The sequence below is a fragment of the Talpa europaea genome (assembly GCF_964194135.1).
Source record: "Talpa europaea genome assembly, chromosome: 12".
Classification (NCBI taxonomy): Eukaryota; Metazoa; Chordata; class Mammalia; order Eulipotyphla; family Talpidae; genus Talpa; species Talpa europaea.
This window is the reverse complement of record NC_140079.1, coordinates 101,912,698-101,924,200: the sequence shown is the minus strand read 5'-3', so window position 1 is coordinate 101,924,200 and position 11,503 is coordinate 101,912,698. Positions and strand designations below refer to the sequence as shown.

Here is an 11,503-nt window from a genome sequence, read left to right as displayed (position 1 = left end):
TGAGCCTATGGAGTAAAACTGCAGTTACATAACATATTCTACGTGGCATAAAAAAAAAAAACTGTCTTTGTCTATATGTTGTATGTCTGTATGTCCTTGTGTCTGTCTTGGCCTAGAAAGAGGTTGAAAAATTGGTATACGTGGTGCCCATAGACGTTGGAAAAAAAAAAAGTCTCCAGTTATGAGAAAAACTAACGGTTATGGTTTGATTGTCAACATTGTGCTACTGAACTAAGCCGGTGCCTTCATAGAGATTTAATATTGTTGTTTCTGCTAATTTTCTGATATTTATGGCAAAGCTTCCCAGAAATCAAAATTCAAGTACAAATTTGGTAGCCTGTCATTTGGCTGATGCAAGGAAATTTTGTGGAACCTCAGTAGAGCTCCTGAGACACTCCACAAAGTTTCTCCCTTTCCTCCTGGGAAAGGCATTAGATGAATTTGTTCTATTTGGCTTACCTAATGAAGTAAAACTGGAAGGAAAGCATTGTCACTTGGGAAAATGGTAAAACTTTGGTATGTACAAAATGCTAACAGTAGTATCTGGTATGTATGTAAATTGTCAATGGTGATTGTCACCTTATAATATTGTATAATTCAATTGTTTCACATCTACAGAAATTGTTTCTGGAAATATAGGGAGAAAAGGTCTCAACAGATTCCTATTGATGGAATTGTTGAGAGTAAAAACTTTCCTACAAAGGACTGAATAGACCTGGAAATACACCTGACATTTACAAGTTTTCTTTGACATAATACTGGTAATTTTTTTATGCATTTTGTCCTGAATCCACAGGTTTTGTTTTGAGTAACCAGGATCTGCATCAAGGTTGCAATTTTTTTCCAGCAAAGCTAACTTGTCACATTTTCTCTCCCCTTGATACCAACACAGCATACAAATAGTGGTAGTAATTTTGCTACTTATCTTAGAGTCTGTTTTTGCATAGCTTACATAGGGATTTTGCCTGTTTTAACAAAAAAATTGGACGTGAGTTTGAAGTTGAACAAGAGCTGAACCAAGAAGAGGAGAACCTGTTTGCCTTGTTTGTAGGGTTCCAGAGACCTCCAAAGAAGGTGAGGAAGCTTGCCTCCATTGGCAGGACTGGACAACCCGGCCAATGAAAATGCCCTGGTACCCTCGAGAAGAGGAAGCCCAGGTGGAGTCTGATGAGACCAACTTTGTACCTGAAGCCTACATCGACTGGATGCCAATGGTTCGCTCTGATCCTATATGGAGTATTTCAACAAAGCCAGCTAAAAATTGCTGTTAGTTATTTTCTGCCCTGTGATTTTATGCAAAAATAGGAAAAATGGTTAAAAAGTAGATTTAGTTTGCAAACTTTTGCTATGCTGTTAAAGTTTGGGATCAAGTTTGAGAGAATTCGCTTTTGCATAAGTTGAACCATTTTAACATTTTTTCCTTGTGATTTTGATATATTTGCTATCTTGTTTTAGCCAATGCTCCAATTTTTTTTTTTCTTTTGGCTTGGATGATGGACTATTTTTAAGTAATGAAACTGTCATACTGGACATTCACGGACAATGCTGCTGACTAATTGCTGCTTCTCTTACACACATTGTAACCCTGAAAAAAGACTGTCTCCTAAGATTACACCATAAAATCTGTGCCACCATAGATATGGTGGAATAAAAATTAAAAGGGGGGATTGTAACAGGGTGGTCCCCAGGAAAGGGGGAGGTTCCCTGCCCCTCCCAAGGGAGGGTGGAGCTGAGCAGGAAGAGGAGAAGCTGCAGAAGAGACGGAGGAAAGAAGCAGGATGGAGCCAGGAGACCTGGAGGAGGCGCATGGATCCTAGAGACATGTGAAGAAACTGGGCTTGACTTTTGGTCGTGGACTGGGTGACACAGATGTGGGTGAGACCCGTGGGGAGGTGACAATGGCAGCTTTTATCTTGATGTTGATTTTGCTCTTTTCCTTCTGGCCTTGTCTGGTTGTTTGTGACCCTTTTCTGTGGGTCCCCACTGGAAGATGCTTTAGACTTGGGGCAGGCTTTGGGGCCTTGTTCTGGGCCGATCCCATTTGGATGGAGTTTTACCCACGAGGGGACGGGTCACTTTGGGTGCTTCATTTAGAAACTAGACTCTTTGCCTTACCTGTATTGTTTCCTAGTTTTATTAAAGTTCCTTCCCATTAAAGTCTCCTATGTTTTGTGTTGATGCGGCGGATGGCAGAACCCATTTAGAATAGGCAGGTTTGCGGGGCTTGGGCTGCCCCTCTCCCTGTCCTATAACAAGATAAAGGGAAAACAAATGGAAGTTCCACGTTTTTCCACACTCAATGGAATAAAAAAAGAATACGGAGACGATTCTGTGTGGGACCCCAGCCGCGGAGGAGGGCGGGGCGCGGGGCGGCGGCAGGCGGGGGGCGGGGGGATGGGGGGGCGGCGGGGGGATGGGGGGGCGGGGGGGCGGCCGGGCAGCAACAGCGGCCGGCAAGGGCGCCCGGGCCCCGGCGGGTCCTCCCGCGGAGCCCCGGCCCGACCCACGGCCGCGGCCGCGCCGGGTCAGAGCAGGAGCTGCGGGGCGCGGCGGGGCGGGCGGTGGCTGCCCGGGTCTCCCCGCGCTCCTGGCCGCCGGCGGGCGGGCGCAGGTGGGGAGCGGGGGGAAGGGGGGGTGGGGGAAGGGCAGCCTGGGAGACCGGAAGCCGCGCGGGGCAGCCGGACGGGAAACGCGGGGACACCGGGCGCCCCCGGCGCGGGCCTCGCCCCCAGCCCGGGCGCGAGCCGGGGCGCGCGGCCACGGCGGGGGCGGGGCCGGGAAGGGGCGGGGCCTCAGACAGGCCAGCCAATCGCCGGGGCGTCCCTCGGGGGCGGGGCGGCGCGCGCCGTTACCCGGGAGACGCGTCGCCGCGTGGCGGGCCCGTGGGCGGCGGCCGGGGCGGCGTGACCGCTGCGCGCCGGGCCCTGACTCTCCGCCGCGCGGAACGCGGCCCCCTGCGGCCGCCGCGCGCCGGGCCGGGCCGGGGTCGCCTCCGCGCCGCGCGAGCCCCGGCGGCCCCGGCGTCCGCAGCTGCCCCCGCGCGCGCCGCGCTCCCTCCGCCAGACGCCCCCAGCCCCGGCCCTTCGCTCCACTCCCGCGTTCCTTGACTTCTCTCGCGCTCCTGCGTTTCCCCGTCCACTCCCTCCCGGGAGAACCAGGAGCAGCGCTCCTCGCCGCCCGGCCGGCCCGCTCCAGCTCTTTCCTCAGTCCAGGGCCCCAGTCTCGCATCCCCCGGGGGCGCGGGGCGGGCGGGCTCGAGGGCGGGTCGTGATTATCTCTGAGGTGGCATCCTCTCCTCCCTGCGGCCGAGCTGGCATGTGCCGATGCCCGCTGGCCCCCGCCCGTGACGAGGGTCCTGCGGCAGGCCCCGCAGGTAAGCACATCCCCAAAGCTGTGCTGCCAGCTGGGCAGCAGGCGTTTCCTGCCCAGGTCGCGTGGAGTTCTTAAATGTTCAATGTCAGCCATCAACATGTGAAACTCAGGCTATTTCACACAGAAATCCAGTTCTTTCTTGATCTCTCCTGAAAGTTCTTCCAGCTTTTCCCTGTTTAGACAAGCCAGGGTTTCCTGAGGCCCAGACGTTGCTCCCCTGTCCCACCTACCACCCAGGGCACTGGTCACAGACGGTGCTGCCTGGCCCCTGGAGGCAGTTCTGGTTTCCATGTCACGCTCACTTTGTCCTGTTGCGTTTCTGGGCTCTTTCGGGGACGCAGCTCCCAGGCAGCAAATGCCACAGCCCTTCCTCTGGGCCTGCGCAGTTGCAGAGCTGGCGGGCCCCACCCCCCCCAACACCCCCAAATGCAATGTATTTTCTGCACATGTAAATGTTGAAGCTGTCTTTGCTCTACTTCCGGTGAGCCCATGGTGGGGTGCACCGCTCATGTGGGAAGGGTTGCCCAGGAATCAGAGTGCACCCACCGGTGCAGTGTGCGGGCCTGGGGCTGGGCGGCTCTGCTCCTTCTGGAGGGAACACTCAGGAGCAGCTGATGGTTTTCAAGGCTCTTGTGGCTTTTTCAGCTTGTACCTCTCTGCCTTGAAGACAGTGTTGACTCTTACTACAACTTTCTACCCCCCTCTTTACCTTGAGGATAAAACACCAAAATACTGACTGGAGACAAACCCAGGGGTAAAACCCAGGATTTTTTTTTTTCTTCCAAGTGACAGCAGAATCATAGGTGTCCCAAAACATGTTTCACTCCAAACAGAGTTGCACACTCAAAATGCCACAGGGGACCAAACGTGGCAATCCCAGAGCAGGCCCCATATGTGGGGAGAACAGATCCGGTGTTGACAATTATTCTGATTTTCAAGAAAATCTATTAAGAGAATTCTCTTAATTTTTTAATGTTGGGGACTGCATTTTTAAAAGACAACCCCGCAGCACACCTGCGGGCGGGTGCAGGGCCAGCCTTCCAGGACTTTGAGAGCGAAGGGGAGGCTGCAGGCAGGGGAACATTTTCTGGGGGAACCGTCCGGGAATCTTCCTGCAGGGCTGGGCCCCCAGCCCTTCCTGGACACCCACCCATGGCCGGCTTCAGTGAAGTGGGCTCCTTGTCTGAGCGAGTCTAAATGCAGCCTCTGTGCTCCCACTTGGGGAACCTTAGTTCTCTGGGCCCACAGGGAGCAGGAGACTGAGAGGAGGAATGTGAAGCCAGCAGGGATGCCGGAGGGCCTGGACCCAGGGGTAGCAGCTGCCCTAACCTGGAGGGAGCTGGGGATGGTCTACACAAATCCTGGTCATCACACACCTTTCCCAGGAGGGGGGCCTGGGAGGTGGGAGAGTCCCCAGGCCTCACCGCTTCCTGAGTGCGTGCTTAGGGAGAGAGCCTCCCACCTGTCTTTCTGGCGTCAGGTGCAAGTCCAGGAGACAGGCCCATTAGACCTGCAGGTGCAGCCTGGCTCCCCTGGCAGTGCAAGGGCTTAGGACTGAAGCTATTTCCAGCCTCTGCAGCACAAGTTCGAGCCCCGGCCAGGGAGCAGGCCACGTGGTGCAGCAGACCTCTCCTGTCTCCCGCTGCTCCCCTCAGCAGTGTGTTTCAGTCAGTCTGCCTGTGCTGCGCCCCGCTCTGTCTCTGGTGAGCCTCTCACCTCTGGCCCGTACCCCAGCTCTTTCTTGTATGCATGAATAAATAAATCTTTTTTTAAAAATTAAAAAATGAAACTCAGACGCCAGAATCTTTCCACAAAATGCCTTCTCCTCCCCGGGGCCCTGCCTGGCACGGGCGGGCACGGCGGCGGCGGCAGTGCCGGGCTGGGCGATGCCCGGCGGGGGCAGGTGCGGCGCGGCCCGGACCCCACCCCCGGAACCCTCGGAGCCGGGAACCCTGGCGGGCGGCCGCTGCGTGGGGACCGGGATCGGGAGGGACTTCCTGTCGTCCCGCCGCCTCTCCCGCGGGCCCGCCGCGCCGGCCGCCGAGGCCCCTTCCCGGCGGGCCGCCGCCGAGGGCCCCCAGGTGAGGGGGCGCCGGGGGGCGCGGGCGGGCGCCTGCGGGGCCGGCGGCGGGGCGCGGGGAGGCGGACGGCGGGTGGGCGGAGGGGCCTGGCCGCGCGGGCGGGGGCGGGGGGCGGGGCCCGCGAGGCGGGACCCCAGGAGGGGCCGGATCGGGCGCCCCCGGGGGTGGGGCGGGGGGGCCCCTCCAGCACCTGTTCTGTCGCTCTCCGGGGAACTTGCGGCCGCGGCGACGGGACGCGCGGGCTCCAGTCCGCGGGCTTCTGGCTCCGGCCGCGGCGGGGAGGCTCCCAGGAGCTTCTGCCCAAGCCGGGCCAGAGCCCCCGCCGCGCCCCGCTGCTCCCCGCGACCGGCGGCGGCGGCTCACCCCGCGTCGGGGCTTCGGGGCGCTGGGGCGGCGCCTGGGCAACGCCGGCGGATTTTCTGCTTCTCCAGGCGCTGGTCGAAGGCGGCGGGGCTTGGATGAGGGACACACTCCGCTGCGCCTGCGAGCGCCCTGTGGACAATGTCTGCAGAGGGCAGAGGCGGCCGCGCGGCCCAGGACGAGGGGCGAGCCCAGGAGGTAGGACGGGGGTGCCGGGGGAGGGAGTTTTCAGGACAGGGTGTCCAGACCCTTGGGGGCAGGTCTGGCAGACGGGGTGAAGGGGTTTGTGGTGTGATGGTGGGACGTGCCTTTCACCTGGGAAGGGATTTCTGCACACGGCTTCCGTTGCCTGGTCCTCGGAGGCTGGAGGGCGAAGGCGGGGGGGGGGGGGGGGGGCAGGGGGGCGGCCTGGGTAGGGGGCGAACAGGGAGGTGTTCTCACCAGGCAGTAGCCAGAGCGGGAGGAGGCTCTTCTCCCTCCACTCCACCCCCCTCCCCCTGGGGCCCTGTCGGGTGTCCGGGTTTGAGTCCCGGGACCTTCCTGTGCTGTTGCCGGAGGGTGTGTGTCTGTGTCATTAGTCTTGGGGTGTGGGGATCGCCCCAGTCTTGGGGTCGGGAGTCTGAGGCCGCGGCAGCCAGGTGTGTGACCCGGGGCAAGTCCCTGGCCTCTGGAAACCAGATGCCTGGTTGTAAAATGCGGATCGTGTTCCCACCTGTCCTGCCCTCTGGGCGGGCGGCTGTGAGCTCTGTCAGCTCAGCGGGAGAGGCGCGTCCTCCCGCCACCCGTCTTTCCAGGGCCATAAGTGCAGATACAAGTGAGGTCTCGGTTCGTCCAATTCTGTGCACACAGAACGGTCGCCGCTGCTCAGGCTCTGTGCACAGCACCTTCCCAAGGCTGACGGGCCTCCTGGTGCTCCGACGTGTCGGTGCTGCTCTGGACGTCCCCAGAGCCCCCTGCTGCAGGCAGCTTTCTCCAGAGCTGCCTGAGCGCCCCGTGCGGGAGGCAGAATGGCTGTCTCGGAGGCCGCCTGGCCTGTCTGGCTCTCAGGTGCTCCGACTCTGGCCCGAGGACCTTTCCCTTGAGGCCCTCATGGGGGGCAGGGGGCTGGGGGGACAGCAGTGAGTTCCCAACAGAACTTGGTCCAGTGAGCTCAAATCCTGGCCACATCCCACAGAGCTCCATGATGGGGCCTCTGCCGCGTCTCTGAGGCTGGGGTTGGTGTCCTGTGTCTGCTGGGCCGCAACAGCCAGAGGTCACTACCTCCAGAAACCCCAAATCCAGGGGTGGCAGGATTGCACACCCTTCAAGGACTTGTCCCTGAGGCTGAGGCTCTTCTGGGGCCAGAACAGAGTAGGCGAGTGAAGGAGGGGAGAGACAGAAATGAGCGCTCGCTTTCCGGGAGTGCGGGACGTGGAGCTGAGGCGCCCTCCCGCCCTCCTGGCCTCCAGAGGCCCCAGCGCCCCTGGGCGGGTGGATGCAGGGGCTGGTGGATGCGTCACCTGCTCTCCGCCTGTCTTCGGGCGCCCCCTCTTATTCTCCAGAGGACACTGGCGTGGCATCATGGGAATTAGGGCCCGACCTCGAGCCTAGATGGTTTGATCTCAAGGTTTTTAACTAATTCCATCTGCAAAGACTTTTTTCCTACCAAGGTCACATTTTGAGGCTCTACTGGGGGCCCATTCAACCACGACCTTGGTTTCTTCATGTACTGAAATGTGCCGTCCCCCTGCTGGGGCAGCTGGGCCTGGCTGAGGAGAGCCACTGACCCGCCGGTGCCCCCCTGGAGCTGCGCCTGGAGCTACTGTGCACCCTGGCCCACCCCGTGCCCCGGCTCCCCCCCCAGGCTCTGGGTCCTGGGCATGCGGAAGTGCTTTCCGAGTCAGAGGACGCGGTGCCCTTGGGAGTCGCTCCGGAGTCACCCCACATCAAGACGGAACCCGAGGAGCCGCATCCTGAGGGGGCGTTGCCAGAGGATGGGGCTCAGGTAGCGCGGGGCCTGGCAGCCACCGACCAGGTTCCCAAGGAGAAGGCACTCCTCCCGCCTGGTGCAGGTGAGGGGAGGGGGTGCGCGTGAGCTTTTTGGGGCTCACAATCCCTGGTGGGGGGCAAAGGCTGTGGCGACACCCTGACGCCTGCCCGCTGCTTGTGTCCGCCCTGAGGACCTCTCTCCTCTCTCAGCCCTCCCGTCCCCCCAGGTCTCCGCCCGCGAGGGCAGGACCAGAGACCGGCACATGGCTGCGGCGCTCCTCACCGCCTGGTCCCAGGTGAGCGCCCCCGGGAGGTGCAGCCGGCCGCACCTGGGGCTGAGCGGGCTGCAGAGGGGCTGGCTGGGAGGCTGTGCTTGGCCTTGACCCCCGAGAAAGGGACGCTTGCTTCAACCCCACATGCTTTTTCTTGCCCTGAAAAGCCGCCCCGGGCGCTGTCCTGCCCCCGCTCAGAACCAGGGGCAGAGGCTCGGGAAGTGGGGGCTCACTCTGGCACGGTGCCGCTGTGCCCCGCCCTGTCCGCGCCGACTCCGAGTGGCCTCCTGTTTCAGATGCCGGTGACCTTTGAGGACGTGGCCCTGTACCTGTCCCGGGAGGAGTGGGGGCGGCTGGACCGCGCGCAGCACAGCGTCTACAGGGACGTCCTGCAGAAGCGGAGCGGGCTGGCCTGGGGTAAGCCAGACCATCCCACCTCCCGGGGCTGAACCCCACCCCTCGTCCGTCCGGGCGGCCCAGAGCCCCCGAGGTGGAGGCCCTCCGTGTCGCTCCGCCGCACCGCCACCGCCGCCTCTGGCTTTGTGTCCGAGCACTGCGGTCAGAGCTGCTGAGCTGCTCCTTTTATTTCCTTACTGAAGTAGCCTCGTGTGGCCGCCGAGCTGGCGGTGCCCCGAGAGAGGCTGGGGACCCGCCTCATGCGCATTCCCCCAGCAGTGTCAGAGGCACCTGAGCAGAGAGCTTGGCTCTGGGGTGGCCTATTGGTGGGAAACTGGGTGTGACCCCTCCTCGGGGGCGCCGCTTCCTCGGTGTCCTCACTACCGAGTCCTCAGTTTCCAGCTCTTGTTTGTTGGCCGGGTTTTCTGTGTCCGCTCGGTCATCTATTTGCCTGTCCGCCGGCCCCATCTATTGCACGTCAGACGGAGTGGGGGCTGGGGAGTCCCACCCTCAGGTAGCCGGCCAAGATCCCACTGGCCTGGCAGCGCCCACCTCACAGCAGCCACGGGCTCACCCCCTGCTGTCTCAGGCGTGCTCCTCCGTCCCTCCCGCTGCCCAGGGCGCCCGGTACGTCCCTTCCCACCCACGTGGCCGGATCGGGCCTGGAGGCCAGGGCCCCTCTGTGCTCGTGGTGACCCGAGTTCCTGGGGCCTTGCCCTGGGGGGCTGGGATTCGGGCCTTTGACCCTGACTTCTTGGGGGTGAGTGTCCCTCCCTCTTAGCCCAAGGCCTCCCACTTGGCCTCTCTGCCCACTGCCCCCCAGGCACCCCACGCGGATGGTGCAGGTTGGGAGTGGGAGGCTGTCCAGTACCAGGCGTGGCTGGGCCCCTGTTCCAGAACTCGCCCTGCAAGGGGGTGCTGGCAGCTGACTGGCCCAGGCCTCCCTCCGTGCCTGGTGCTGGTTCAGGGAAGCAGGACCAAGCTTCCTCCTAGCCCCTGTGAGTTCTTCCTAACTAGGGGGGCTGCCCGACCCCCAGTGATGCTGGACTCCATGTGCCATTTCCTGAGCTGTGCCCGCCCCTGTTGCTCCCGGCAGCAAGGGTTTCCCCTCGGGGCGCCAGTCTGAGCGCGTCTCTCTGGGGCAGGGTTTCCCTTCAGCAGACCTTTCTGGGCTTCCCAAGTGCAGGGCAAGGGTGAGGCCTCGAGCTCGGGCCGGCCAGCAGCCAGGGAGAGAGGTACGTGGAGAGGGCGCGGGTGGGTGGGGGCGGGGGCCCGGGCAAGGGTCCTCGCTGGCCATCCCCGTGCACGCCCCGCAGCTGACCCAGCTCTGCAGACGCTGGGCCGGCCGGGCCAGGCCACCAGCCCCGCCTCTGCACTGGGCTCCGGCTTCCAGGGTTGCCCTCGGTCCTCATCCTCGTCTGCGTTTCCAGAATGCCGCGGGGCCCTTGATGAAAGCCTGTCTCTGTCTGGAACCTTCTTTCTCCAGGAGAAGCCGAGGTGGGGAAGGAGGAGGACCCCCACACTCCGGCTGCCCTAGGGGATGTGGAGCCCTTCAGAAGTGGGGTGGGGAGAGCCCCAGGCGATGTCGCGCCCTGTGGTCGCCAGGCAGCCAGTGGCCAGAGCTCGGGGCCAGCCCAGGACACTGGGCAGCTGGCGCCCGCGGAGGAGAGACCACCCAGGCCCACTCCGCCGGACGCTGCGCCCCCAGAGAGACCCAGCCCCGGGGAGACAGGCACCCCGGAGAGCGGCGAGGAGGGCCTGGCCCCGGACGGCGATGCCAGCAAGAAGACCTACCGGTGCGAGCAGTGTGGCAAGGGCTTCAGCTGGCACTCGCACCTGGTGACGCACCGGCGCACGCACACGGGCGAGAAGCCCTACGCCTGCACGGACTGCGGCAAGCGCTTCGGCCGCAGCTCGCACCTCATCCAGCACCAGATCATCCACACAGGCGAGAAGCCCTACACCTGCCCCTCCTGCTGGAAGAGCTTCAGCCACCACTCGACGCTGATCCAGCACCAGCGCATCCACACGGGCGAGAAGCCCTACGTGTGCGACCGCTGCGCCAAGCGCTTCACCCGCCGCTCGGACCTGGTCACCCACCAGGGCACCCACACGGGCGCCAAGCCCCACAAGTGCCCCATCTGCAGCAAGTGCTTCACGCAGAGCTCCGCCCTGGTCACCCACCAGCGCACGCACACTGGCGTCAAGCCCTACCCGTGCCCCGAGTGCGGCAAGTGCTTCAGCCAGCGCTCCAACCTCATCGCGCACAACCGCACGCACACGGGCGAGAAGCCCTACCACTGCCTCGACTGCGGCAAGAGCTTCAGCCACAGCTCACACCTCACCGCGCACCAGCGCACCCACCGCGGCGTGCGGCCCTACTCCTGCCCGCTCTGCGGCAAGAGCTTCAGCCGCCGCTCCAACTTGCACCGGCACGAGAAGATCCACACCTCGGGGCCTAAGGCCCTGGCCATGCTGATGCTGGGGGCGGCGGGGGCTCTGGCCGCACCCCCACCGGCCCCCACCTAGGAGGCAGCCTGGCCCGGGCGGGGGAAGCAGCATGGGGGCTGCAGGAGCTGGTGGGAGGCTGGGAAGGGAGTGGGGGAGTTGTGGCTTGGGGTGGGGCAGGGCCATCGGGAGGAGCTAGGGCGAGGCGGGGCCCCCACTCTAGCTGCAAATTAAAGGCCTTGGAATTCAAGCCACCGCCTAGAGCTCTGTCTCCTGGGCCCTGGCTGGGCGAACCATGTGTCCCAGGCATCCCTGAGTCAGCCCTTCCTGCGCCTGGGCACCCTCCTTGCCAGCTTTGACCTGGCTGCTGACCTTTCCAGAGCCTCGCAGATGCTCGGACAGGCAGAGAGCACAGAGGTTACCTTCCAAACCGGAAGCCCAGAAGCCACTTCTGAAGATGAGCCAGGGCTGGCAGGGTGGTCTGCCGCCGCCTTCATTCCCGCCCCGGGACACCGCCCTCGGAGCCCTGTACCCAACCCACGCTCGTGTCTTCCCGAGCCAGGAGTCAGGCAGAGTCAGCTCAGGGCCTCACCCTCCTGTCTCAGG

At 62.3% G+C, this 11,503-nt stretch overlaps 1 protein-coding gene across 1 annotated transcript; it reads left to right on the top strand.

Annotated features, from left to right (window-relative positions):
- Nucleotides 1-8,044: 8,044 nt before the first annotated feature.
- On the top strand, nt 8,045-11,040 carry ZNF205 (zinc finger protein 205; the record flags this gene model as incomplete). The annotated part of the gene is made up of 3 exons (XM_084250260.1): nt 8,045-8,077; nt 8,350-8,470; nt 9,936-11,040. The coding sequence occupies 3 exons, from the start codon at nt 8,045-8,047 to the stop codon at nt 10,976-10,978; spliced, it is 1,197 nt and encodes a 398-aa protein (XP_084106386.1). The 3' UTR covers nt 10,979-11,040.
- Between the last annotated feature and the right edge of the window lie 463 nt (nt 11,041-11,503).